A 27,970-nucleotide genomic window follows, 5' to 3' on the forward strand; every position below is an offset into this window, starting at 1 on the left:
CCCTCCTGAACCCACCGATTCCATATTCTGCTAACAGTCATTGGGTCTCGACCAACGCGAGCAGCAATGTCGCGATACGATAAACCGCCATCGCGATAGGCTACAATCCGATCTTTATCAAAGTCGGAAACGTGATGGTACGTACACATTTCTCCTCCTTACAGGAGGCATCACAACAACGTTTCACCAGGCAACGCCGGTCAACTGCTGTTTGTGTATGAGAAATCGGTTGGAAACTTTCCTCATGACAGCACGTTGTAGATGTTGCCACCGGCGCCAACCTTGTGTGAATGCTCTAATAAGCTAATCATTTGCCATATCACAGCATCTTCTTCCTATCGGTTAAATTTCGCGTCTGTAGCACGTCATCTTCGTGGTACAGCACTTTTAACGGCCAGTAGTGTAACTTTTGGTTGGAATACACAACAAAACAGTCACGAATAAAAACTAAAATAATAATACCAATATACGTAAATCAATGTAGAGTGGCGCAAAATATAGTACAGTGTGAACGATCTCCATCAGTTAATGAATTATTTGCGATTACTTTTGCATTTGTTTCGATACTTAGCTCGCACGAGTTGAAAGCAGAATCAATTATTCTCTAAGATAACAGAGATGTTAAATTGTCTGGCAACATAGATGTAAGATTAGTCAGTGGTTCGTGTTCATTCCGGAGCTCTCCAAGGCCAATGTTTTGAGTAACAGTGGAGCACAAAAATTCCACGTGCACTCTAGAGGAAAACAAATAAGAAACGGGGGCAGCGGTTGCGCCACGGCGCAGCCCGCCGTTCGGCTATCGGTGCGTCTGGCGGTGGCTATCTGTATCCTCCACCTCCGCAGCCGCGACCCCTGACCGCCAGGCGCTGATCCGTGTCAGTGGGACAGGCGCGGGGTGTCGCCGTGACGTCACGTCTGGCTGCGAGCAGACCCAGTCACTAGCAGTCCACACGTTCGGTCTCACTCAACGAGCCGTTCGTCAGGAGGCAAATGGAACTCCCACGAGAATAGTATAGTAGTCCACTGTAGCACTGATATACACGTGCTGGATTCGCCCCAGACGCTGGGAAGTACACGGCGTCTGAGGCGGTAACTTGGCTTGTCGGAGGTTAACCATCAATCGTTCTTCCCACGCGCCATTCGTGAACGGAACAGAGAAGGGGGGAAAAGATAATGGTACCCAAAGTATGCTCCGACACACACCGTAAGATGGCTTGCTGATTATATTCTACGTGTAGATATGTTGATTCATGTCGACGGCATATTAGCTAGTTTCCTTATCTACTTTCGGGGCTTTGTACAGTCAAATGGGCAATGTTTGTCGTAATAAAAAAAAAGGTTCATATGGCTCTCAGCACTATAGGACTTAACATCTGAGGTCATCGGTCTCCTAGAACTTAGAACTACTTAAACCTAACTAACCTAAGGACATCACACACATCCATGCCCGAGGCAGGATTCGAACCTGCGACAGTAGCGGTCGCGTGGTTCCGGACTGAAGCGCCTAGAACCGCTTGGCCACAGCGGCCGGCTTGTTGTAATCAACGAATCAGAAAATTACCTAGAAATTTCGGTAGACCAATTACCTATAAATATCGATAACATTATACGCTGATGGTGTTGGAAAGTTGTTTCCCTATAGTTATGTAGAATGCACACATAAGAAAATAAATACAATGAAACTGCCTTGGGGGTGAGGACTAACTGGGAAGATCTACGCTACGGTTGCAACCAGCAGCTTGTTTATTCAGAAAACGAATGTATGCCTATGTATATGTATGTTTCTCTACTTCGAGGCACGTGTTTCATTTTTATCTATTGTTTCGAGAAACTGTAACAATACCGATAGCGTGTAACAAAGAACATTTTAAAAAGCTGTGTAACGAGCCATTATCATTGACGCATTTGCAGATGGCCGGCATGCAGTACGTCAGTGCTGAAGCACGAGAGTCCGTTAAAGTGTTACAGTGTCGCATCCTCTTGGTGAGAGTCGTCTTTGGTAACAGGCCACATGTTGCCATCTGTCACAAAATGGAACAAAACAAGGCAGCAACGTTAGAGACGTATTTTGCGTTCACCCCGACTGAATTGAAAAGATATAGAGAATGGATGTCACTGAGTTTGAGCAACAGTATCTGTATCAAGTTGCTTAGAGAAAACCTGATCACTGTCGTAATCTATGAGTCGTGCGATTTAAATCAGAACGAATGGCATTTCCCAAGACGGGAAAACACACCTGCAATTACACAAAAACACATAGTCGCAAACAAAGAGAATGAAATCCGGGATGGACTGACAAAGTGTGGGGGGAATCAAATGATTACGAAGGCAATGGAAGTCCTGCAGTGGTTGTCACCCCCTATGTGTCAGACAGCTCCCCATTTCTGATGACTTCTCTAACCTTTAATTATCATTCTGCCTTACGTAATGCTATCAGTTATTCTTCGCTACAAGAAATCGAGGAGATAAGATGTGAAGAATTACAGGACCACTGATCTTTTATCACTGGTACACAAGATTCTTACAAAAAATTCTTACTAATCACCCAGAAAAAAAAAGAGATTGACAATTAAGGTAATGGTCTATATGACAGCTACCATCGCAACAACAGCCAGAGAATGAGGCTGATCGCGCTTTCTGTTCTGCTCGCCGTTATCGTGCCAAAGGCTTTATCTAGCTGAATATAGCGGTTCTCGTCGCACCACCGATGTCAAACAATGTCTGGCGAGGCGAGTACTTGGATGGGTAACTGTCCTAGGTACGCCACACGCTGTTGACTGTTTTCCCTTTCCCGTTAGGAGAAGGCGTAAGGTCCCTGATCAGCAGACTTTGTTCCAGTGGGCTGTATGAATAAGACTGAAGCACAAGCTTGGAAGGTAAAAGTAGACGTCGCAGCGTTTACTTGTAAGCAGTAGGAAGAAGCGAAGCCTTTGCTTCAGACTGTATGAAAATCCTTTACCTGACTTCGCTGGGTTTTTTTCCCCACCAGACGTCCTTTCGCTTTATGTGTTGTAAACGACCACACGTGACTTGGCCATTAAAGACGTCCTTACCCGATGCAGATGAAAGATCTTAATGGAAATCCTGTGCAGCATCTTCAAAATCTTCATCTTGTAGATGTTCCGCAACATTATGCACTACAAAGGAACAAACTGTAATCACTGAAACATTCGATAACGTAAAAAAAAAAGTTTCTTGGATGATTCGTGACTCTCCTCTGACTCTTCTCTCATGGTTTACGGTAGCGAGTCACCAACTAAGGCTCTAGGCCATAACCCCCATCACTCAAAAGAACAGTGTTTTATAATTCACTTAACTCTTCCCAGACATTTGAATTTCTCCACATTCGATTGTCTTGTACTGACCCGGGCCAGCTGGCCTCAACATTAGTGAACTGTTCTTTTCAACGAAGAAAATGTTAAAGTGATTCCAAATCATTTTCTGCCAGAAGATTTTCCTTCGATATGCAGCTGATCTAGAATTCGTCAAATTACAGTTAGTAAAAAAGAGCAGATTTTCTAATAAGATCATGGAAATCGCTGCCTTGCCGATAAAATTTCCGTCGTCCTAAGGCAAAAAAAAGTGGCTAAAACGTGTAAATTTGGAAGTACTATTGGTGTAACTGACTGTACGTACGTACGAATTCCAAAACTAATGCAGTATAGAGACGAATACATGAATGGAATGGATCACGCTAGTGTAAATGTGCAGGCTAAGTGCAATGTAAACGAACAGTTCACTAGCGCTGAGGCTAGCTAGCCCAGGACAGTACTTCACAAATTACGGAGAAATTCAAGTGTCGGGGAAGTGTTAACTGAACACTGTTCTTTTGGGCGATGAAAGCTATGGCCTAGGACCCTGGTTGATGACATCCTATCGCAATCCAACGGAGGAGAGTCACAAATCATTCAACAGGTATTTTAAAAAAAGAAGGTCGTGATAGAGTTTGGCTTGGTCAACTAAAGAGGCATTTTCCTGTTTTGCAGTTTGTGTGAAGAGTTTCCTTGTCAAATGTTCCAATAATTTTAGTTTGTTGCTTTGTACCGTGTAATGTTGTAAAACATGTACAGGATGAAGATTTTGAAGATATTGCATATGATTTTCGTGACGATAGCGATAATGATGAGGAACGTGTAACTGAGAGGGAAATTCTTAGGAGAGGACATGATAAAAGAGAAATTACAGCTCTAATACAAAATTCGGGTTTTGAACTATTTTATTTATGAAAACATACCGTATATTTCAAGCTATTGGTTCAAAAGGCTCTGAGCACTATGCGACTTAACTTCGGAGGTCATCAGTCGCCTAGAACTTAGAACTAATTAAACCTAAATAACCTAAGGACATCACACACATCCGTGCCCGAGGCAGGATTCGAACCCGCGACCGAAGCGGTCGCTCGGCTCCAGACTGTAGCGTCTAGAGCCGCACGGCCACTCTGGCCGGCAAGCTATTGGTAACACAGTCTAAAGAACGGTATACATAAAACTATTTTCACTTTTCGCCTCTTGGGCATTCTTTTTGTAGTTCATGTGTACGTTACCGAAGTTCATTATCGCAGCTTCTATTTCCCATTTGCACTCTTGTCAATTTCTTTTTCTACAGTAGCACCAGCCTGTGTATAATTCCGTGGTAATAAGCACCTTCGTATTTTGCTTTCTTCAAAGATGGTGGCCTGTGATATGAACTTTCTGTAGACGGAGAGTTACTTCGTGTTTATTTCTTTTTGCTTCCGGAAGTTGTGATTTCTCTTATAATTCATGATACGTTTCCACAGCCTTGCTTAAAAACACTATTGTACTTTCTGCACATACCGAGCTTTCAACTGAATCGGATGGGGACAACTTTAACTGACTACTCACATCTGCTCACTTAGAACAAATAAAACGAAAGGAAATCTTACGACCAACAAAACAGCGAAATCAAATGCTTACGTGACAAGGGTTGGTTGGTTGATTTGAGGGATGGGACCAAACAGCAAGGTTATCGGTCCCATCGGATTAGGGAAGGAAGGGGAATGAAATCGGCAGTGACCTTTCAAAGGAACCGTCCCGGTATTTGCCCGAAACGATTTAGGGAAATCACGGAAAACCTAAATCAGGATAGCCGGACGCGGGTTTGAACCGTCTTCCCGAATGCGAGTCCAGTGTGGTAACCACTGCACCAGCCCGCTCGGTAACAAAGGTTGCTGAAAAATGCAGATCACCATAAGCTTTTGCTTTTGTGTTAGAAGTAAATGGCAGGAAATTTAAGGTTATTCATACAGTCTGAAGTAAAACCTTCGCGTTTTCCTTTTGCTTACAAGTAAATGCTCCGACCTCTACCTTTATCTTCCAACCTTATGCTTCAGTTTTATTCGTGTGGGCCTATGTGCTGGCACCGAGTTTTGGCCTCTGCGTTCTCTCATCATATACAAACATGATACCACACGACGCACGCCTGTTACAGTCACCTACACTTACCACATTACACTTTAAAATACAAGCCTTAGACTTCATGAAGGAAAGCGAACATTTCGAAGACAGCTGAACATGCCTTTCGGCGTTTCCCTGAGAACAATGCCATAGACTTTACATTCGCTGAGGTCTCTGCTTCACTAACTACCGGATACCACACAGAGGTGCGGAAAACAATCGCTACTAAGCTAACTGTTGGGATTTATCATCGTCGTGTGGCTTTGTTTCTCTGTACCGATTTTTATATTCGACAAAACGGACCTAGCAGCAAATGAAGAAAAAGTATCAGGGCTATTACGATCCTGCAAGGCAAACTGGGGAAGCCTCGGGAAACGTGTGAGCAGCCTCAGTCCCGAGAGGCAGCGCTGTTGCTGCCGCCGCGTGGGCAGCGCAGAAAAGACAACACCGCTCCCTTCCATGACTAACTGTCAGTCACGTTTCTATTGTGATCCACATTTAGAAGCGGGTATATAATAATGGACCCTCTACATGCTGTCAACGAAACAACAGAAAGAACTAACGAGTAGCATTTGCCACTTTGTGTGGAGTTTATAGACCATGATAGAGCGTTTGATTCTGTAACAATAAAATCTGTTTGATAGCAGTTGGAAACCAAACCACAGACTCAAATTACAACGTTTTGTTGGGAATATACACAAAAATAAACCAAGAGTGTGAAAAGTTCACAAATTGCGACAGGAGTTAAACAAGGTAATTACATTTCTCACAGAATTGTAAGAGGTCTCAGATTATCAGCTGAAACGAAGAAGGAATATGCATAGACGGGCCTTACCTGAACCACCTTCGATTTGCAGATGTCACTGTTTTGTTTTCTTCTAATTCAGAAGAACTTCATCAACGTATGGAGGAACTGAACAGAACAAATAAGGCAGTAGGCCTGAAGGTTAACTACAGGAAGACCCAAACAATGAACAATTACTATGCCCACATGAATATAGTAAATATTAATGATGAAAAATACAGTTTCCGAATCTATATACAAAAAACCGGATGAGCAAAGTAAACAACAAGGGGAGAAATACACTACTGGCCTTTAAAATTGCTACACATGAAGATGACGTGCTACAGACGCGAAATTTAACCGACAGGAAGAAGATGCTGTGATATGTAAATGATTACCTTTTCAGAGCATTCACACAAGGCTGGCGCCGGTGGCGACACCTACAACGTGCTGACATGAGGAAAGTTTCCAACAGATTTCTCATACACAAACAGCAGTTGACCAGCGTTGCCTGATGAAACGTTGTTGTGATGCCTCGTGTAGGCAGGAGAAATGCGTGCCATCACGTTCCGACTTTGATAAAGGTCGGATTGTAGCCTATCGCGATTGTGGTTTGTCGTATCGCAACATTGCTGCTGCGTTGGTCGAGATCCAATGACTGTTAGCAGAATATGGAATCGGTGGGTTCAGGAGGGTAATACGGAACGCCGTGCTGGATCCCAACGGCCTCGTATCACTAGCAGTCGAGATGACAGGCATCTTATCCGCGGATCGTGCAGCCACGTCCCGATCCCTGAGTCAACAGATGGGGACGTTTGCAATACAACAACCATCTGCACGAACAGTTCGACGACGTTTGCAGCAGCATGGACTATCAGCTCGGAGACCATGGCTGCGGTTATCCTTGACGCTGCATCACAGACAGGAGCGCCTGCGATGGTGTACTCAACGATGAAGCTCGGTGCAAGAATGGCAAAACATTTTTTCGGATGAATCCAGGTTCTGTTTACAGCATCATGATGGTCGCATCCGTGTTTGGCGACATTGCGGTGAACGCACATTGGAAGCGTGTATTCGTCATCGCCATACTGGCGTATCACCCGGCGTGATGGTATGGGTGCCACTGGTTACACGTCTCGGTCACCTCTTGTTCGCATTGTCGGCACTTTGAACAGTGGACGTTACATTTCAGGTGTTTTACGATCCGTGGCTCTACCCTTCATTCGATCCCTGCGAAACCCTACATTTCAGCAAGATAATGCACGACCGCATGTTGCAGGTCCTGTACGGGCCTTTCTGGATACAGTAAATGTTCGACTACTGCTCCGTCCAGCACATTCTCCAGATCTCTCACCAACTGAAAACGTCTGGTCAATGGTGGCCGAGCAACTGGCTTGTCACAATACGCCAGTCACTACTCTTGATGAACTGTGGTATCGTGTTGAAGCTGCATGGGCAGCTGTACCTGTACACGCCATCCAAGCTCTGTTTGACTCAATGCCCAGGCGCACCAAGGTCGTGACTACGGCCAGAGGTGGTTGTTATGGGTACTGATATCTCAGAATCTATGCACCCAAATTGCGTGAAAATGTAATCACATGTCAGTTCTAGTATAATATATTTGTCCAATGATTACCCGTTTATCATCTGCATTTCTTCTTGGTGTAGCAATTTTAATGGCCAGTAGTGTAGCTTAGAGTTCATTTGCGAAATCGAAAGCTTTCAGAAGTGGATTCCCAGCGTGCCGTAAACTGCAAGTCTGCGATCAGTACATAGAGACGGTACTAATATACGATAGTGAAACATGGACGTTCAGTACGTTAACAGTTAAAAAATTCAGGGATTCTCAGCGAGAAATGAAAAGATACATGCCCGGCAGTTGAAGAAGGGACATAAATGACAAAGAGAAAGAGAAAAGATGGAAGTTGAAGACTGCTAGTGGCTGATTAACAACCAGAGATGGGCTGGCCACATAGACAAAATGATGAGAGACGGGCGAAGGAGATTCAGTGTTGTATTCGCCTTGACAGGAGAAGTACTGACTGGGCGACCTTATGAAATATGAGAGACATAACAGGCAGAACAAACTTGGATGCCAAAAGCATCAATAACATAATTTATGGCGAAATCTGGGACAGGTTCGTATCCGGCTGCCGGCTGCTGTGGCCGAGCGGTTCTAGGCGCTTCAGTCCGGAACCGCGCTGCTGCTACGGTCGCAGGTTCGAATCCTGCCTCGGGCATGGATGTGTGTCATGTCCTTAGGTTAGTTAGGTTTAAGTAGTTCTAAGTCTAGGGGACTGATGACCTCAGGTGTTAAGTCCCGTAGTGCTTAGAGCCATTTTAACCATTTTTGTATCCGGCTGTGCGTGATATGTGGCTAATGAGAAAATTCGTGCGAAAAAGTTAAGAAACGGTACTGGAAAAGTAAGTTTTTATAGTAGCTCTAGTGTAACTGTAAGTAAGACGACAGCACCAGGAACTATGAAAAGCTGTATAAAGTAATTATGATACCCCCACTGCTAAATAACTGACACCCTTATATTAGGCAGAATTATTATTATAAAAAGGCACTTCAGATAGCACATAACGTGTAGAAACATAACAAATTAACTGTGTCCTGCACAAGGAAGAATTTATCTCCAATAGACCAGTGAAACCCTGAGGTTTCCGATTGTCAGTCCATTCCGTGTGTCAAAGGCGCAAGTTTCAAAACCTGTATGTGGTTTAACTTCCCTCACGTGCTTTTACTCAAATAAGCAATTAAAAATTGTAAACTTACTATACTAACTCGCATTGACACCGATGGAATTACGTGCTAATGGCCGACAGCTTCGCCTTTCTCTGCTCAGTGGTATAGTTGAACGAGGGCTTGTCGCCAACACATCATCCTCTCGTCAGCTGGTAGCATTTTCCGAAACCAGAGCTGCTACTTTGCCTTCAACAATTTTCTCTGTTATCATCACGAGAATGAGTGGACCTCTTCACCATTTTCGTACCAAAGAAAAAGTTGTGCTGCTATCAAAGGTCAAAGCCTTGTCCCACGAATGTGAGTCAGATTCACACCACTATAGAGGCGAGCACTTTTGTATTTTTTGTATTTTTTTAATATGCGACAACAGGTTTCACGTGAAGTTTTTCATCTGCATTCCCAAGCGTGAAGCCTCTTCCACGCTGTAAGAAGCAAAAGCTACAAAATTTCAGCTGAACTGCGCGGGTTGCCAGCCCCTCGAACGTCACGGTTTTTATTGCCAGTCGGCAGAGTAAAGGAAACGTGTCCAGCGCAGCCAAGTGCATGCGTCACGTACTGTAGGCAAGTGACGCACTGTTGGGCGTGGCCATTTCTATTTCCACACTGAATCTACACTGCTATGGTTGGCTTCATTCGAATACCTGAGAGATACCTTAGACGCAGCCTACTAAATATTCCTTCATTTTCTTAGCAGTTCCCTGCTGCTCAACTACTTTGGAATAAATTAGTCTATTTTGCTTCATAATTTTTCACGTCACTGTACATTGGATGTTCAAATGTTTTATAGACCTTCGTCGCTCCTTAGAAAATATTCTTCTAAAACAATTATCTGAGGCAGCTCTGCCACAGCCGAAAGTCAAAGTCTTTTTCGCTCCATGAACGAGTAGTTTAGTCAATTACAAAAGCAACACGGTCTTGCTGCAATGAAGTCATGGAATTATCTTAGACAGTGACAAGGAAAACGTGACCAGTTCGCAGTTTTAGCCTTCTGGCCATATTTATAAATGAAAATGACAATTCTGTAAGAAGAACTTCAAAGTAATTCGTAAGAATTTACAAAATCCTAATACATCTAATTCTGCAGAGACGGGGTGCTAGCTCGGATGGACAAGAAGGATAAATACGTTGGCCGTTACAATTTTCAGTAAAAGCATTCACTTGGTGTTACGCAGACAATAAAAACTAGAAGTGTGGGACTCTCCCACCAAATACACAAGAGCTATTCAGTGTACGAACTTACACGACCCTTTCAGATGCGGTATGAAGTTCCTTACCTCAAGGTTCCATATTACGACGCCAACGTCTTACTACTGAGGGATCTTCTGCCACTCTCGCGGTACCCAGATGCACTTCCTGCCGAAAGAAGAACGTGAAATTTTTTAAATCTCAAAATTCGGTAAAATATCTTTTATTCTATAGTCTGATGGTGGTGATATAGAGAGGGATAGATTCTGCTATACACCTGCGGAAGCTGTTTCCCCGGTGGCTCTTGCAGCATATTGTAGTGAAATCGTTCCGTGTAGAAAATCCCTCCACCAGGATTAACCATGGGTTTTAGTAGAAGAGACACAAACATACTGCATAGCTTCTAGGGACAATGTTCTGATGCTTCCGTTTTGACTCAGGAAAAGTGTATCAAGTTATTCTATATGTGGTACTGTTTGCTGTTTCGAAATTCAATATGTCTATAAACTGTGGTCAAAGAGAATTGTCAGGACTGCGGCTGTCCACGACTGTGCTGGAATGCATGTGGAAAGCAGAGATGTCACACTGGTGAAAAGATGGGGATCATCACTGTAGTCTTATTATGTTTCTAACAGAGGATATTAACACATAATGCATTCACTTTATTACCGCTCTCGGTTGTACGCGAGAAGATATCTGGAAGATGACGTTAATGCATGGTCTGTCACCGTACTAGGCGCCGGATAAACAGCACCATTATAATACAGTGTCTTCGGTGAACAGTTACTGGGAATCCTTGATCTGCAGCCATCGACGCTGTCTGAACTAAAGGCTTGATACGCTTGTTAAGAAGAACTGATCCATAGGAATGAATGTGCTGTTATTGAAAATCAGACAGCGTATTGGTAAAATAAAACTGAAGCAGGAGACAGTGCTTTCCTGGATAACTGTGGGCTCAGTTTAATTATTTTTCTTTTTGGCTTTGTTCCTTCCAAATCACGATACAGACGTCGGTATGTAGTGTCAGGAACGAAAGGTGTGGGATCCTGCCTATTCAGTGTAAGAAATCGAAAGACCTTTTTAGATGTAATGTGACGCGTTTCCAGTATATTTGCTATCATTTATGAAATCCCGTCTTATTTTAACAACAACTACAAACTATGGAAGCCGTTATGGTAAGTCTTTGTGTTTTGAGTAACTACAGAATGTTAAGAAGATAAATTAGGGTTGTGACAATGTCGTCTGAGGAATTAAAGTCTCCTAGTCTCGATATTTTACTTTGATTCTGGCATCTCGGCTGTAATTAGTACAGATACGCGGCCCGAAACAAATATCGTGGGGCCTTATTTTACAATAACATATATCTAGCAACTAAAATCTGCATTTAAAAGAAGTCAACTCATGTTGATAGCTTGACAATGTTTCGTCTTCCTGCTCAGTAACAAATAAAAATAATAGACAGTAATATTTTAACATGTGCTTAATTTTAACTGACGTTGGTGAATTCGGCAGTCAGGTAAGTGAAGTTGGCCGCTTACCTTAGGGCAAAGGGGTAGGTAGCTGGGCCAGAAGATGTAAAAGGGGGAATATTTCATTGTTTGCTTTCCAGTATTGGCAACCTATAGGCATGCGCGATCCTTACCGATCAGCTGCTGTGGTATAAATTTTGACACGGAAGTCACGCTGATTCGTGAATGCGCATGCGCTGTTGCTTCAAATGCGGTACTTATTTGTAGCAAGGACCATTAAAATAAACTAAGGTTGTTCTAATACATCGCAGTGAGTAGGAAAAAAATGACGTTCAAAATATTTAGTAAACATTTGTGGTTGTGTCTCGTACTGCATTATCCATTTAAAGATAAGTACAGTTATTGTCATTAATCTATTAATCATCCGCTCACACTGGCAATCCAACAACATTTAGTCAGGTAACTACACTGTCACGATTTTGGGCTCGCTGGAGGTGGCAGCATTCTGAAACAGGAGCAGTCGACACGAAGTGCTCCAAATAGCGCAGGCTTTTAACTCTCAGTACTTGGGGGTTGGTGGCCAACGTATCACGCCCTTACAATAGCTGGTCCATTGGGGGCTCATAACACTCTAATTTATGAAGGTTGCTGGTAAATCATAAGATCAGTACTGGAGTGGCCCGCGGTGGCATTCCACAGGCCAAAACATCAGTATTGGCTCTTGTGCAAAAAAGTTTAAGAACCGCTGCTCTTAGTGATAAAGACGTAGACAGGTCATTGACACCAGATGTGCAAGGATACCTTCCGAAACTTAGTACTTACTGCCTTCTTTCCGTAGCATCAAGTTCTAGATCGTCGGTGGGTTTTCTCCATATTGCCGTAATGCCTTAATACGGCCGAGGACCCACAAACAGCGATAACTAGACTATCAGTGGATTTTGGCGAACGTTTTGGCTCTATACGACTCAGCTTACTATGATTACGTAGGCTTTCCCAGCGTAATAAGCCTTGAAAGTCTCTTCGGGTTTGCTGCCGGATCCTAAAATCAACTTGACTCGATATTTCGGCGATCCAACTGGTCGCCATCTTCAGGAAAATGCTGCTTTTCCTGATGAGTCCCGCTGAGAATTGACGCCAGGTTGCAAATCGACGTCCTATATAGGCCACCGTTCAGTACACGGCGCAAGCGCCGCCCATCACGGTTTCTGCCTTCCAAGACAGGGAGGTGGCGCCGCCCTTAGTGAAACACTGCTGGCAACGATATATCGCACCGAAGAACGTTCAGTTTTGATGCGAGATAATACAGTATTCCACGTCTTGCTAAGAGGAAACCCATTGTCTCTGTTGATTAAATTATCAGCCAACCTAATTTCAATCGCCTCTTTATAGACACTGTTCCAAAAACTGGAAATGTTGGGAACTACCACAGTTTCATCAAATTTCATACTGTGTCCCTCATTTAGGCAGTGTTCTGCTACCGCCGATTTTTCCGGCTGTTGTAGCCTCATATGACGGCGATGTTCCACACTGTCATGCACTGTGCGAATCGAACGGCCAATGTAAGCCTTCCCACATTGACACGGAATTTTGTACACACTGGGTTTCCTAAGCCCCAAATCATCTTTCACAGAGCCCTAATCTTAGAAAGTGGACGGAACACACTCTTAATGTTAAAATTCCTCCCTGTCTCGAAAGGCAGAAACCGTGATGGGCGACGCATGCCCCGTGTACTGAACGGTGGCCTATATAGGACATCGATTTGCAAACTGGCGTCAGTTCTCAGCGGGACTCATCAGCAGAAGCAGCATTTTCCTGAATATGGCGACCAGTTGGATCGCCGAAACATCGAGTCAAGTTGATTTTAGGATCCGGCAGCAAACCCGGAGAGACTTTCAAGACTCAGCTTACTGCTCTGTACCTTGGCGAACAGACAAACTGGTATCATGCAAGCAGCCGTGATGGAATTGTTTTGATAATATGGCCCCTCCTCACTGTCACCAAACACACTACTTCCTTCCTCAGTCAGTGGGGGGTGGACTGTGGCGTATCGCTAAGGCTGTTTTTGCACCCGCGGACTGCGCGGCTCGAGTGAGTATAAAGTCCAGCGTGGCGGCGGTCCGCGCACAGTGGCAGTCGTAGTCGCAGAGGCACAGGGACAGGGACAGCGGCGGACGCGCGGCCATCCGTCAGCCAAGCACCATCGACACAGATGGCTCCGCCACGCAACGGGGAGGACCACTCGCCCAAGCGGCTCTTCCGACTCTTCAACAAGTACGTACCGCACCGGTCAGTGCCTCCCCGTCCCGACTTCTCACCCCTGCATGAACTTCGTGACGTAAAATGAGAAGAAGAGTGTTTCGTACAAGGTTTAGAACATGAAGCTGTATTCAGAAGGAAGTGTGATGCGGTATCAGTGTGTGGCAAAACTTCACGTGGGCATTTTCAATACGTAATGATGCCCCAGTGTGAACTGCGGATACAATGCATCACCCACAGTGCTAAAAAGTGGCAGTTAACCAGTGTGTTAGTCATGGGACAACTAGAGGGCATAATCATAAATTACATTGTATTTGTTTCGCTCTTATACCCCACATCAGAACTCTCGGACACTGGGCATCCGTAGTAAGAGTAGTCATCGTGAGGAAGTCACATCTGACAGAAAAGTCGACGCATTGTGCTCCAAGTTTTTCTCTGGGTCAAACCAGTAATAAACGTAGCCGTTAATGATAATGAAAAATGTGAATGCCGATGAACATCGATTCATAATCAAATTTTTAGAACACCTTATTCTCTTAAAACAAACTTCTCGGTATTATTGTATTACTGTCATAAAAATGACGCGTAGGAACCGTTGTTGCAAAAAAAAAAAAAATGAAATAAACGTTTTTCAAGTCGCTAATACACTAACAATCTATTCATGTACATGTGAAACAATAAATACAACTTAAAACCGACCACGACGTACAATATGTCAATACTTTTACCAGTAAAGTTCTAAGGGTGAGCAAGATTACTATATCTTTGCCAAGCATCATTATTTCCACCAGGTTACAGTGTCGAGTCTGCCATGTTTCGTATTGCTGATGCTAACAACGTCACTTCCTTCCTGTATATTGGTTCGACGTCGCATTGATGTAAAGCGTCACGGTTCATTTATTTGCTTACAAGTTCGGTTGCTCGCTTGGGGCAAACTAAATATTGGAGTCTTCATAGGTCTCCAGAATGTCTTCATCCTGTGGTAGAGACCCGCTTTGTGAAGAACTGCAAGTAGTTTTGTAGCTTTGACTCACCATCAATCTGAGTGTTTCGTCGTCTTGCCCTAGAATTGTTATGAAAAACCTTTATTAATCTGAATGGCTCTGCCTAAATGAAAATCGTGTGTGTAACGAAAGCGTGTAAGATCCACAACAAAAACTGACATGCCTACATCTATAGATTCATTAAAAGTTCTCGCTTATATTTTACTCACCGTCGTACTGTACTTGTTGCACATCCAACACACCTGTCTATTACTGAAAGCTGACGGATCTTTATAAGAAGCAGTGTTCAAATGTAGCAGCAGACACATCTATTTCTTTCGTAGGAAAGAATGTTATTTTAAAGTGTATCACCAACATGTCGCTGAATTGATGCTATAATTGCCAGATATCTGATAAGACCTACCCTTTTCCTCTGAGACTGACAAGTTTCGAGAATCGTACACAGTACTCAATACTAATGTAGGAATGTAATGGATAGAGCGGCGCGACACAATAGTTACTCTTAAAAATATGGGTCAAAAACGGTAAGAAACAACGATACGTTACGATCCAACCATTCCGCTGCTTTTTTTTTTTTTTAATGCTCCAACGGAGGCTGCAAAGGATACTTCAGTAAGCGCAGGTTTGATTCCTTCTCATACTAATGACCAGCTGAACAAGCAGTCTACCTCTGAACCGTCTTGCTCGACTAAACGCTGTGTACTTTAAGAAAAAAAAAATGGTTCAAATGGCTCTGAGCACTATGGGACTTAACATCTGAGATCATCAGTCCCCTAGAACTTAGAACTACTTAAACCTAACTAACCTAAGGACATCACATACGTCCATGCCCGAGGCAGGATTCGAACCTGCGACCGTAACGGTCGAGCGGTTCCGGACTGCAGCGCCTAGAACCGCGTGGCCACCGCGGTCGGCCTTTAAGAAAAAGAAGAGTGTGTAATAAATGCTCCTTCGTGCGCTCTTTTATCTTTTGTGAAGCTCTTCCTGCGGTTGCGACTCCACTATTCCATATACCTTTACGGCGCTTCAGTCTGGAACCGCGCGACCGCTACGGTCGCAGGTTCGAATCCCGCCTCGGGCATGGATGTGTGTAATGCCCTTAGGTTAGTTAGGTTTAAGTAGTTCTGAGTGCTAGGGGACTGATGACCTCAGAAGTTAAGTCCCATAGTGCTCAGAGCCATTTTCTTTTTTTTTTTACGAGGGCGGTTGTGTGGTTGACAACTCCAGACATTGATGTGATTTTATATTTGCTGATCTGAAGGCTCGTGGTTTAACAGACAATGTGTCTTTTAAATTGTCAGAAGAATTAATGTATTCAACAAAAAATCGGTGCCGCCTGAAATATTACCTTCGATATGATTAGGTGCTTCATCTGCAAATTTATGTCAATGAAAGCTATCATCGTACAATAGGCGCAATATTTTTAAATGGATAATTTTTTTGCATATATTTTGGAGCGTATAATCCGCAGGTTTTGTTTGTTAAATATCAAAATCTAGAATGAAGCATCAAAACTCAGTGGGAAGGAAGTGTAGGTATGGGCTTTTCATACAGCTAGAAAGGAGAAATGACCAACGTAAGTTCGGAAATGTATAATTACGCAGTTAACTCGACATATACACTACGGGGACCATGCCGACGACGGATCAGCCACTGCGTATTTCGTTCAAGAATGCTCGGCGACTGAGTTGGTAACAGGCAAACTGCAGAGCCTAAGGTCTAGGAACCTTAAGGTCCAGGAACAATTCTCAGTCGGTCCTAGCATACCTTTTTCTGTCCTGTGTCACTTCGTACTCCTCCGACAACGGTTTGTTTGTAATTAGAAAAATACCAAGCTGCACCGTTGTTTGGAGTCTAACTTAAACAATAGGTCCCCTTATGTCTGGATGTCTAAGTCAGTTGAAAGTTCAGACGCAATCTATTGTCTTTCTGCTAAGCACCGTGCCTAGGAAAGCACTACGGCGTTCAAAGCAACCTGAGGGTTGAGAACATCTTTGTATTGTGCAGCGTGGTCTGATATCTTTGAATACTTGCCACTGCCAGTCAGTTATTTTACTTCCTGAGTAATTGTTGTTGTGCATGTTCTACTCCGACAGCAAACAGGCACTTCAATGCACACTTCATGGTTGCAAGATAGACTGGAGCGGACAGATTATTTGACTAACACTCTTCTTTAATTTAATTCTTTTGGACACTTCTTTGTCGAGACAGATTTAGTTTGTTGTTCATTTGATACTGTTGACGATTTACTAATTCTACATGTGTACGTTTATCAGCCTGTGAGACGATATGCATCACACGTGACTTTTTTCGTTTCTTTGTGCGGCATAGAATGCGACAATGAATGTACAATGACTGGTGTCCCGTGTTCAATCAGAATGACGTCACATTGGACGATTAGTCCAGCATGTGACCTGAGCACAACACATCGTTGGTAGTGTCGGAGTGCGTGCGCTCCGGTAATCACACAAGATAACTCTGTAATTGTCAAAATCCACAATAATGTTGTTGTGGATTTCATTTCTTCTTCTCTCTACATGAGAATATATCTTAAGTTTTGCCACTGAGTTTTAATAAACCCATATCTTACAAGAAAAATAATACACTATCAGTAGCACAATCTTCAGAAATTTTGTGAGTGGATTGTTTAACGTGGGGTTACACCTAGTGTTTCACTGTCTTTTCTTGATATTCCATTAAAATTTAAAAGATAAAGATTACCTCTGGGTAGATCATCCACTTTTGTTATATTCTGGAATTTTAATCTACATCTTAACAGTTTATCAGAAAAAGCTTAATGGATCTACCCCAGTTTCATTGTTTCCGCCGGACGTTGTAACCTGAAGTGTTACAACGAGAGCAAGCTGTGCCACAGTGCAGTATCCTCTGCATTCACAATTATTACCAAATATAAAACTAGTTTGAACAGTGTAGGACTTCAGTGTATGTGGTCATTAGCGGAAGTAACCACGAGTCATCAAGTTAAATGATCCTTGAGCAAAGCTAGAATGCAAGACCCGAGACGCGTCGCTGGCGTATGTGCTGCTACGTTACTTGCATATATGACTCTGAGCTTTAAACATTCTAAGTTTTAAGAAAATTCAACACTTAAATTCTTTGTCTTTTGGGGTTGGACGTGCTCTTTTCCATCATGTCTTGATTTTCTAGTGCTTCACTCTTATTTAGATTTTATTCCACGCACTGAAAAACATGTTGTCGTATATGAAATACCTAACCGAAGTTTATGAGAAAAATACGTTTTTGTTCCTTTTAATTTGGCTGTTTTGCTAATGTAAAGATTGTTTTCGGACTGTAATTAATGAAGGTATTTCAAACAAGAGTGCTCAGTAAAAAATAATCACGAAAGTTTGAAATCTTACTTCATCGTTTGTTCTGGAGTCAAGAAATTCTTTTTCCAAAAATTTGTAATTTGGTTTACCGTCGATTTCGACCAAGCTTTTGTCAAATTCTCTTTGAATGTAAGGTAAATACTAGAGTTGGAGATCCTCTCTCAAATGTTGTCCACTGAATCTCATGGCCCCTCTTCACCCGACTGGATTCTGTCTGTGGATATCTGAGAATTCCATGGTACTTGCTCTGCAAAATTTGGAAGAGAATGAAAATAAAAGTTTTCTTTTGACTCTTAAAATGTATTTTGGCAATTAATACAACGTAATTTTTGCAAATCCATATTTTGCATGAAGGCTTCAATTTACAAGGGCCAACTTGCGTTGTCATACAGCTTCACATTAACCTCACAACTCGCTGTGTACGTCGACCCAGGAAAAAGGCAAAGACCTTGACCGTTAAATAACTGTCTTGTTTGAAACATCCTTCGGACTACGCCTTACGTCAGAGAAAAAGACGTATGCAATTAACCGTGAGCTTAAGATTAGTTCTGCGAAATCATGTTGTATGCACAACTTGAGTATTCTACCTTGGAATTTGTAAAAGTCTCTGCCAATTTTCCGCTCAGTGATGTACACCTGAGTTCTTTTTATTCTTTTTTTCCTCTGCGGTTTCTCACCAGAAGCTGCCTGATGTAGTACGTTTTCCGTTGGGCGCCTCCGGAGGGGCCTGTGTCCCTTTGCCCTTGACCGCAGATACTTTACTCAAGGTTCTCGCCCCTCGCTTCGAGCTATGGATACGCGAACGACGCCTGGCAGGTAGGCAATCGGCGTAACACGACGCTTAAGCCAGCTGAGTAATTGCGAAATCAACTCGCATCGTGGCAATTTTGTTATTTAGCCGCTAAGTTATGAGTTAATGACACCGTGCGTCCGGTGTAGGTTATTCTCTGAACTACTTCACGTAATCTGACTGTTGTTGCAAAATAAAATGTACAGGGTAATAATAACTGTTCAGTCACTGCAAGTAATATGAGATTTTTCATCTACGAACGCCTACAAAAGAGATATCATAACTTTTATTACCATTCATAGAAGCTGTAGCTGGATAATGATGTGCTTTCTGACCTTCTGATGTCATATACTGTGTTATTCAACCGTAACTTTTGATCATTTAAGTACAAGAGAAGTACAGTAAAATAAAGTACTTAATGCACCAATCAGCAGACGAAATACAATCTTTTTCAAACGATGTCAACCACTTTTTTTTTCAGAAGCGGATATCGTATCGTACTCTTTGAAATGTTTCCTACAGCTATAAACGTAAGATGTCATTTCATCTACACTGATTCCCACCAACTAGGAAAAATAGTAAAAACTGAAATTCAGAACGATATTTGAGTATGTTATGAGCACAGTAATGCTGCACAAAACCACAACACGTAGAGCAGCATCTTTCAACGCGCTGGCGGCGTTTAGCCGTAGCAGGCAGCTGCAGGTTTGAGAACAAGGCCGTAGTTCGCACTTGTAGAGCGAGAGAAGACGACGGGTGCAAAGAAGGCAGTCCAGTAACACTGAGTCATTTACATACTTCGCTTCGAAAGAGGGCCATTGCCAGACTGGGAGCATCTCAAACTGAGGCACACATGGACAGCTTAGGTGTTCGGCCTTCCGTTGTTGATTTTAGTAACAATGTTTAATTGTTGGTCCGTCTTCCAGATGACTCAATTAAGTACCCCCAAAACTTGTCTTCTACTTGGTGCGGCGATGAACTATGCGCGCTGTTAGCTAGGCGAATGCACACAAATGGGACCCCATTTAAACTACGACCTGCTCTTGTTTCTGCCGCCGTCTAGTGTGGCCGAGCGGTTCTAGGCACTTCAGTCTGGAACCGCGCAACCGCTACGGTCGCAGGTTCGAATCCTTCTTCGGGCATGGATGTGTGTGATGCCCTTAGGTTAGTTAGATTTAAGTAGTTCTAAGTTCTAGGGGACTGATGACCTCAGATGTTAAGTCCCATAGTGCTCAGAGCCATTTGTTTCTGCCATTGGAAGAGACTGGAGGCGGCTATGGTCACCAAAAACAGTCTCTGGTCATATACCCCCCGTTAACGACAGAGAGCAGCGGCCACTGTATTACTTTCAACAACAAAGTTTACGCAGTCACGCAGTTGCATAAATTCTTTAATGGCTGCCACTGCTTAGACTCATAAGCCCTTTTCAAAACCCACAGATAAGTCACCTTTTGCGTCAGGCTCCTGCTAGAAGTATCTGTACAAACGGACTCTGTGCGGTTGAATTAATCGAGCTAATTCCATTACTGCAGCGAAATTTTCTTGGAAGAAAAAGTTGGTTCTTCTTTCTAATAACATTTACTTGCAAACTCCTCCTTGTCAAGTTGACTCGGACACTGCCGGGCGGACGTGGGGATGACGTAAGCAGTGTTTCACCGTCCGGCTCAGTGATCGAATCTGTGCGTTTTCAGAGCAGTTTTCACAATACCAAAGGGCTCATAGCGGTAGCAAGCTAACCTTATCTCGCGGGCCGAAGCAAGGCTGACACACTCATCTAACAACCAACACACCAATACGGACAGTTGGCAACTTAATTTGCTTGCACCAATATTTGTTTACGTCACCATCTGCGGCGTAATGACGACGCAGGCAGAGTGAGCTCCTTCGCGGTGAATCTCGCCTCGAGCTCCTGGACTGCAGTCCTGGGTGTTTCCTTGCTGACCACGTGGAGGAAAGGCATGTTGTTGGAAATAGGGCTGCGGTCTCATGGACATTTTGAAAGTATAATCTACTTAGATTTTTTGTCGGCTTCATATGCCATAGCCTGGGCAAAGAAAACGTGACCATGTATGTGATAGATATATTATTTCTATTCTTCGATGTGACTACGTTGATAGTCTCAGGATTCTTCTTATAATTACTGTTTACCTTGGCTGTGAATATTTAGTGAACTGTCGATAACGTACCAAGAACGAAAACTAAATATACCATCTCTGTCTCGTTCTGTAAAGATAATAAATTTCAGCCTGGTATCACAATCTAAGGACACTCAGAGCTATAATAATTTGCAGAGGAGATGATTTCACTATATAGTGATTATCTGAAGCTTTATTAACAGGAAGTCACTACCATTATATATGCGACTGCTCTTTCCGTCTTACATTGGTTATGACGAGAGCCCTATAAACTTTTCACATAAGTTGATCAGCTACGTGCGAAAAAGAGAGATGCTGCGCTCTGCCAAAGCAATATCGCTCAGGCAGTAAGAGCGATCAGCAGTTTAATTATTAGCAAGCAATGATCCAAGCCCTATGATGAGTCCCCACGGGCACAGAAGAACATTGAAGTGCTGAAGTGGCTCTCGATGATTCAGATGCTTGGCATATCGTGGACAGAAACAGCTTTAACATTGCACACTAAAGACGAACGGTGAAACCAACAAGAAGCCCACCTGTAATTTACCGCCATTCTTTATGGATTAACTTGGCTGCCCGCATTACGAACGTAGGTCAATGTCAACCATTATCAAACACCTACTTTCTTTAGAAAAGAAAGCTCAAATCCGGTGTGAGCTTCCAGTACCGAAACCTCTGCCGTCATAGCGAACGAATGCGGAGGAGCCCGCTTCCTGACGACACAGATGCCGTTGAGTCACCAACTGGGAAAAGTCCGTCGTCTTCTTGTTGAACAATCTATCCCGATACTGCCCGGGACTGATTTGGAAAACTATGAAAAAGTTAAATGAGGTTTATGTCGGACGAGGGCTGTTACCATGAGACCGGTCTCTTACATCGGCTCTTTGTCACTTAACGCACGATCTAAATTTCATCCTACTTTTACATGAAACTGCTTTACAGACACCTTACCTGAGATGTAAAGATATTATAAAGTGGGCCATTAAATGGTGTTCAAGAACAGTTAAGTTATTGCTTCCTGCCACTTGTAGCTACGGTTCTTATATTATCTCTCTGGCCTAACGGCTTCTCTTTTCCACCAAATAACGCATCCCACTGGTCAGCGTAAAAGTGCGACGCTATAGCGGCGACAGTCGTTTCCGTGATTCTTTGCATTTCTGAGAAGTTATGTGGGATTACACATAGCTAGACTCCTACATTTGTCACGTGTAGAATAACCTATGGAACAAGTCAGATACGAATTAAACTGACTTAGTACGCTTCTTTTTAATGAGATACGCCAGTGGACCGTCTGCTTCTTTCCCAACGCATTCGTGAATTTTTGCTCCGTTAGAGTTTTACAACATCACGCTGTCTGCACATACAAGACGTCCGACGACACCCTGCTGAGTGAACTGAGACAGCTAAAAGCAATACCATGACAGTTCAGTACATAACGAAGGACTTATTAGTATTACCATTCCTTGACTGCTACTCGTCGGAAAGCATTGTTCCAAACGAAGAAAACTAAGCTCCTACTTGCTCAGTGGTTATGGTTCCCAGTCTACGTGTCAATATGCTTATCTTCTTCTCGTAAACTTTTCAGTAAATTACTTTTATCAACAATCAGCGTGAGCGTGACATAGTCATGTCATTAACGCGTATGTAGCCTAAGCTGATGTTTTATTTCTGGTCATGTAGTTCTCTCGCTTGACATGTTCCACTATACCAAGGAAACATTAACTTTTAATGTTACATGTCACATCAAATTCATAAGCGACAAGATAAATTCCTCAAACCTGCATACCAGGGTACGCAAAAGTTGCGACGACCGCGATACAGAATTAGCGCGCCTGCCAACACCGCTTCAATCTGAAGTAGTTCTCCCATCGGCCGGTAGATGGGGGACATGCCTCGAGCGCCGCGAGAGTGTTTCAGAATTCGAATGGCAGTGTAGTCTATCTAATAAGAAATAGATCATTCTGGAATACGACACGTCGTCGCATACGAAAAGCCGACAGTTTTCATTAGTCTCCTCTTCTGGCCGAGTAATTCTTCAGCGCACTGATTTACGTGCGTAGTGATTTCACGCTTGCTTACATCTATGTAAATATATGACAGCTGCTACTCATAATGTAACATCCAGAGATTAGAGCAACGTTCGACTCTCGATAGATGGAATAGCTGCATATTGCTGGCTTCAAATATCAGATACCACTACGTCCAAGTGTGATATTAAAAGAACTTTCAGGGGCAAGAAAGATTTTTTGTCACATGTATTTGGACAAAGAAAAACAACAGTTTCACTTAAAGTATTCTTGACTGATAGCAGAAAAGTAGTGACTAATACTTTTAGTTTTCACACCTTTTAAAACCGATTTGTTAACACATAGAATGCCGAGTGCACTGTTTTCCTACGACTGGATGAGCAAACTATTGCCGTGAAACGTTTTCATTTCGTTAGTTTTGTCAGTATTCTGTGAAAGTTCGTTGCGGCAGTACGATGGAAGTAAAAAGCCTATTTACACAGTCATATTCGAGTGTACAACTTCTTTCTCTGTATTTTATCACGTAGCCCGACTGCCTTCCAGTAAGCTCGGTTCGACTAGCATCAAATGAATTTTGTAATGACATGTACAGTTTACACTTAAGTGTCACATGGAAGCCTGACACATTCGGTTGCGTCTGTCCCATATCTGTAAACTAAAAACTGCTTTTCGTTTAGTATGTACATACTATTATAGTGTCTTATGTCACTTTCGGAAAAGGGACAAACATGGTACGAAAAAAGTTTCAAATAACCGCGCGTGTTTGCTAGAAACAGCTTCTCCTTTGATGAACAGATAAGCTGAGTCGAAATCTTCTCCAAAAGAAGCTTTTTGTTGTAAAAGCTTGTTCCGTGAAGCTCTGATACACAACTTTATCCAAGATAACTGTGCTTCCGTTCATCAACGTAAAGGCAGACAACAATCATGTGCCGTCTGCAAATTTATGTCTTATTTTACAAGAGTGGATATTAAGATTCGTAGGGAATTTATCTTGAGATTTCTTTAATTCTGCACGCAGGATTGAGCGAAGAAAGTGAATATGAGTGTTGTCTTGGATACAACTGACGAACGCAATCTTTTTTTTTTTTTAAATGGTTTGTCCAGAATCAGCCGGCCGTGGTGGCCGATCGGTTCTAGGCGCTTCAGTCCGGAACCGCGCGACTGCTACGGTCGCAGGTTCGAATCCTGCCTCGGGCATGGATGTGTGTGATGTCCTCAGGTTAGTTAGGTTTAAGTAGGACTGATGACCTCAGATGTTAAGTCCCGTAGTGCTCAGAGCCATTTGAACCATTTTGTCCAGGATCTGCTGTAACGAAGATCATTGTACTTTGGCGGTTTTCCGACGGTTTAAATATCAGTTACCTACTATTTTACGTGCTCTGACGCCTTTACTCTGATTATCGCTGTTAGCGCAAGTGTTAATCAAGTTCTGATCAGACGTAAGACCCATCAAAAACCTTAGCGCGAACTGTGATCAATTTTGTATCAGTTGATCCAATGCTCTCGGTCCCATGTTTCGCTGATAATCACTACTGTCCGCAGTGGTTGCGGTGCATAGATTACAAAAAGCAGTCTCTGTTTTCTAACCAGTTAATTATTTACATTACAAACACAATGGATCTGTATTTTAAGAATTCACAATAAAACTACTCTTTCTGAGCAATTTTCTGATATTCTGTATCATCAACACTAACGATACCATAAAAATACACTCTACATCGATTACAGATGTTCAGAGTATCTGTAATACAATATTGGTTAGTAGGGAGATACATATTACATTCACAACAAGCGTCAGTTAGGTTAAATGATAGAGATTTGCAGACAGTGAGTAATTTAAATTAATGCATTTTGTTTAATGGTAAAAATAAGAGCGAGAGAAAAACAAATTTAAATGATTCTACATCCACATCCATACTCCGCAAGCCACCTGACGGTGTGTGGCGGAGGTTACCTTGAGCACTTCTATCGGTTCTCCCTTCTATTCCAGTATCGTATTGTTCGTGGAAAGCAGGATTGTCGGTATGCCTCTGTGTGGGCTCTAATCTCTCTAATTTTATCCTCATGGTCTCTTCGCGAGATATACGTAGGAGGGAGCAGTATACTGCTTGACTCCTCGGTGAAGGTATGTTCTCGAAACTTTAACAAAAGCCCGTACCGAGCTACTGAGCGTCTCTCCTGCAGAGTCTTCCACTGGAGTTTATCTATCATCTCCGTAACGCTTTCGCGATTACTAAATGATCCTGTAACGAAGCGCGCTGCTCTCCGTTGGATCTTCTCTATATCTTCTATCAACCCTATCTGGTACGGATCCCACACTGCTGAGCAGTATTCAAGCAGTGGGCGAACAAGCGTACTGTAACCTACTCCCTTTGTTTTCGGATTCCATTTCCTTAGGATTCTTCCAATGAATCTCAGTCTGGCATCTGCTTTACCGACGATCAACTTTATATGATCATTCCATTTTAAATCACTCCTAATGCCTGCTCCCAGTTGCTGACCTAAATAAACTTGGCACACAGCGCCTTGGAGTAATCAGGTTCGCTACTTTTCCATGTCCTCGGGTTGCTCATTGTTTTCATGGTGAAGGTGCTAAAGAAAACGTTACACATAGTATACCAAATACATTTTGCCCCTTTAAATGCCTCCTAAAGTTCTTCGGCGTTTAACCTAATGATGAGACCAAGCCTGTTCCTTGGTGGATAACTCAGGTAGTTACTGACATGTTCATTCAGAGGCTCATTCACGGGTAAATACCGAATCCTTTACTGATGTGGCGTATTTCATAACGTGGCCCACACAGCTTTGTGAGACAAGCTGAGAATTTCTCGAATAAGAAAGCCGTGCAGACACTTTCAGCCCATTGCAGTGGCGTGCTGACTTTCACATGGCGATGTCTCTGCAAACAGAAGAGCAGTGTCCGGTGAATGCTTTTGTTTTGCTTGAAACTACTACCCAAAACTAGCACGCTGTTGTTTTGATTCGAGACGAGCGGGATCGTGGCGTCGCTGGCAGATATTACAGGGTGGCTGCGGGCCAAGTGAGCCGTGGGGACGGCTCTCCGAGGACGGCGACCCGCCGTCGGCGGTTGAGCAAGCCGGCCTCGCTGTGACTCAGGCCGCGGGGGCGGGGGGAGCGCTGCTCTCATCGTCCACTCACCACTGGCGAGAGCGTAACCAACGGTGACAAAATGCGTGTTATACGAATGCGTGGTGTCCGTTCTTCAGTGCAGATGCTCATTTACGGAATCTAAAATTACCAGGAGCGGACGACGTGGACGGAGACTGCGAACAGACGGCGCTAGGTGGGAATGTGGGTCAGCGTGCCGATGTAGTCCGAGCATTTGCGGTAAACACTGTGTCCACGTGGCGCAGTGGTTAGCGCCACTGCCTAGTAAGCACGCGATCCCAGGTTCGAGTCCTGGTCTGCCACAATTATTAACTCGTCGCCGCTGATTTCACACAAACTCTAGATGCAGCTAATATCATTAATTCCTTCCATCTCTTCTCCTTTCTTCCCTCCCTTTCTCCCTTCAATTCAAATAAAATGCATAGTGCAGACTCTCATTGAAGCCATTCGTTAGAGCTGGCGCTTCTTTGGCTGCTAAGGGATCAACATCTACATGGTTACTCTGCAATTCACACTTAAGTGCCTGGCAGACGGTTCATCGAACGTTTTTCATACTACTTCTCTACCATTCCACTCTCAAATGGCGCGTGGGAAAAAGGAACACCTAAATCTTTCCGTTCGAGCTCCGATTTCTCTTATTTTATTATGGTGGTCATTTCTCCCTACGTAGGTGGGTGTCAACAAAATATTTTCGCATTCGGAAGAGAATGTTGGTGATTGAAATTTCGTAAATAGATCTCGCCGCAAAGAAAACCACCTTGGCTTCTATGATTGCCACCCCAACTCGTGTATCATATCGGTGACACTCTCACCCCTCTTGCGCGATAACACGAAACGAGCTGCCCTTCTTTGCACTTTTTCGGTGTTCTCTGTCAATCCTACCTGGTAACGATCCCACACCGCCCAGCAATATTCCAGCAGAGGACGGACAAGTGCAAAATAGGCTGTCTCTTTAGTGGGTTTGTCGCATTTTCTAAGTGTTCTTGCCAACAAAGCGCAGTCTTTGTTTCGCCTTCCCCACACTATTATCTATGTGGTCTTTCCAATTTAAGTTGCTCGTAATAGTAATTCCTAGGTATTCAGTCGAATTGACAGCCCTTAGATTTGTGCGATTTATCGTATACCCAAAATTTATCGGATTTCTTCTGGTACCCATGTGGATGACCTCGCACTTTTCTTTGTTTAGCGCTAATTGGCACTTTTCGCACCGACGGCCGGAGTGGCTGAGCAGTTCTAGGCGCTTCAGTCTGGAACCGCGCGACCGCTACTGTCACAGGTTCCAATCCTGCCTCGGGTATGGATGTGTGTGATGTCCTTAGGTTTAGGTTTAAGTAGTTCTAAGTTCTAGGGGACTGATGACATCAGCTGTTAAGTCCCATAGTGCTCAGAGCCATTTGAACCATTTGAACCACTTTTCGCACCATACAGAAATTCTCTCTATATCATTTTGTAATTGTAATTGATCGTCTGATGATTTTACTAGGCGGTAAGTTACAACGTCATCTGCAAACAATCTAAGGGGGCTGCTCAGATTATCACCTAGATCATTTATAGAAATCAGGAACAGCAGAGGGCCTACGACACTACCTAGCGGAACGCCAGATATCACTTCTGTTCTAATTGATGATTTACCGTGTATCATTACGAACAGTGACCTCTCTGAGAGGAAATCACGAAT

At 43.3% G+C, this 27,970-nt stretch overlaps 1 protein-coding gene across 3 annotated transcripts in view; it reads left to right on the plus strand.

Annotated features, from left to right (window-relative positions):
• The window catches only part of LOC126185297 (protein unc-13 homolog 4B), a 509,766-nt gene that overhangs the window by 294,795 nt on the left and 187,001 nt on the right, over positions 1–27,970 (plus strand). Inside the window, exon 1 of one of the 3 annotated variants that reach the window (XM_049928119.1) lies at positions 13,796–13,872. The exons of the other annotated variants lie outside the window; for them this stretch is intronic. Coding sequence (XP_049784076.1) covers positions 13,811–13,872 — 62 coding nt within the window. The 5' untranslated portion in view covers positions 13,796–13,810. Of the gene's footprint in view, positions 1–13,795; positions 13,873–27,970 lie in introns of those variants that run through there. 3 annotated transcript variants of the gene reach the window in all.

This window comes from Schistocerca cancellata, chromosome 1, assembly GCF_023864275.1.
Source record: "Schistocerca cancellata isolate TAMUIC-IGC-003103 chromosome 1, iqSchCanc2.1, whole genome shotgun sequence".
Classification (NCBI taxonomy): Eukaryota; Metazoa; Arthropoda; class Insecta; order Orthoptera; family Acrididae; genus Schistocerca; species Schistocerca cancellata.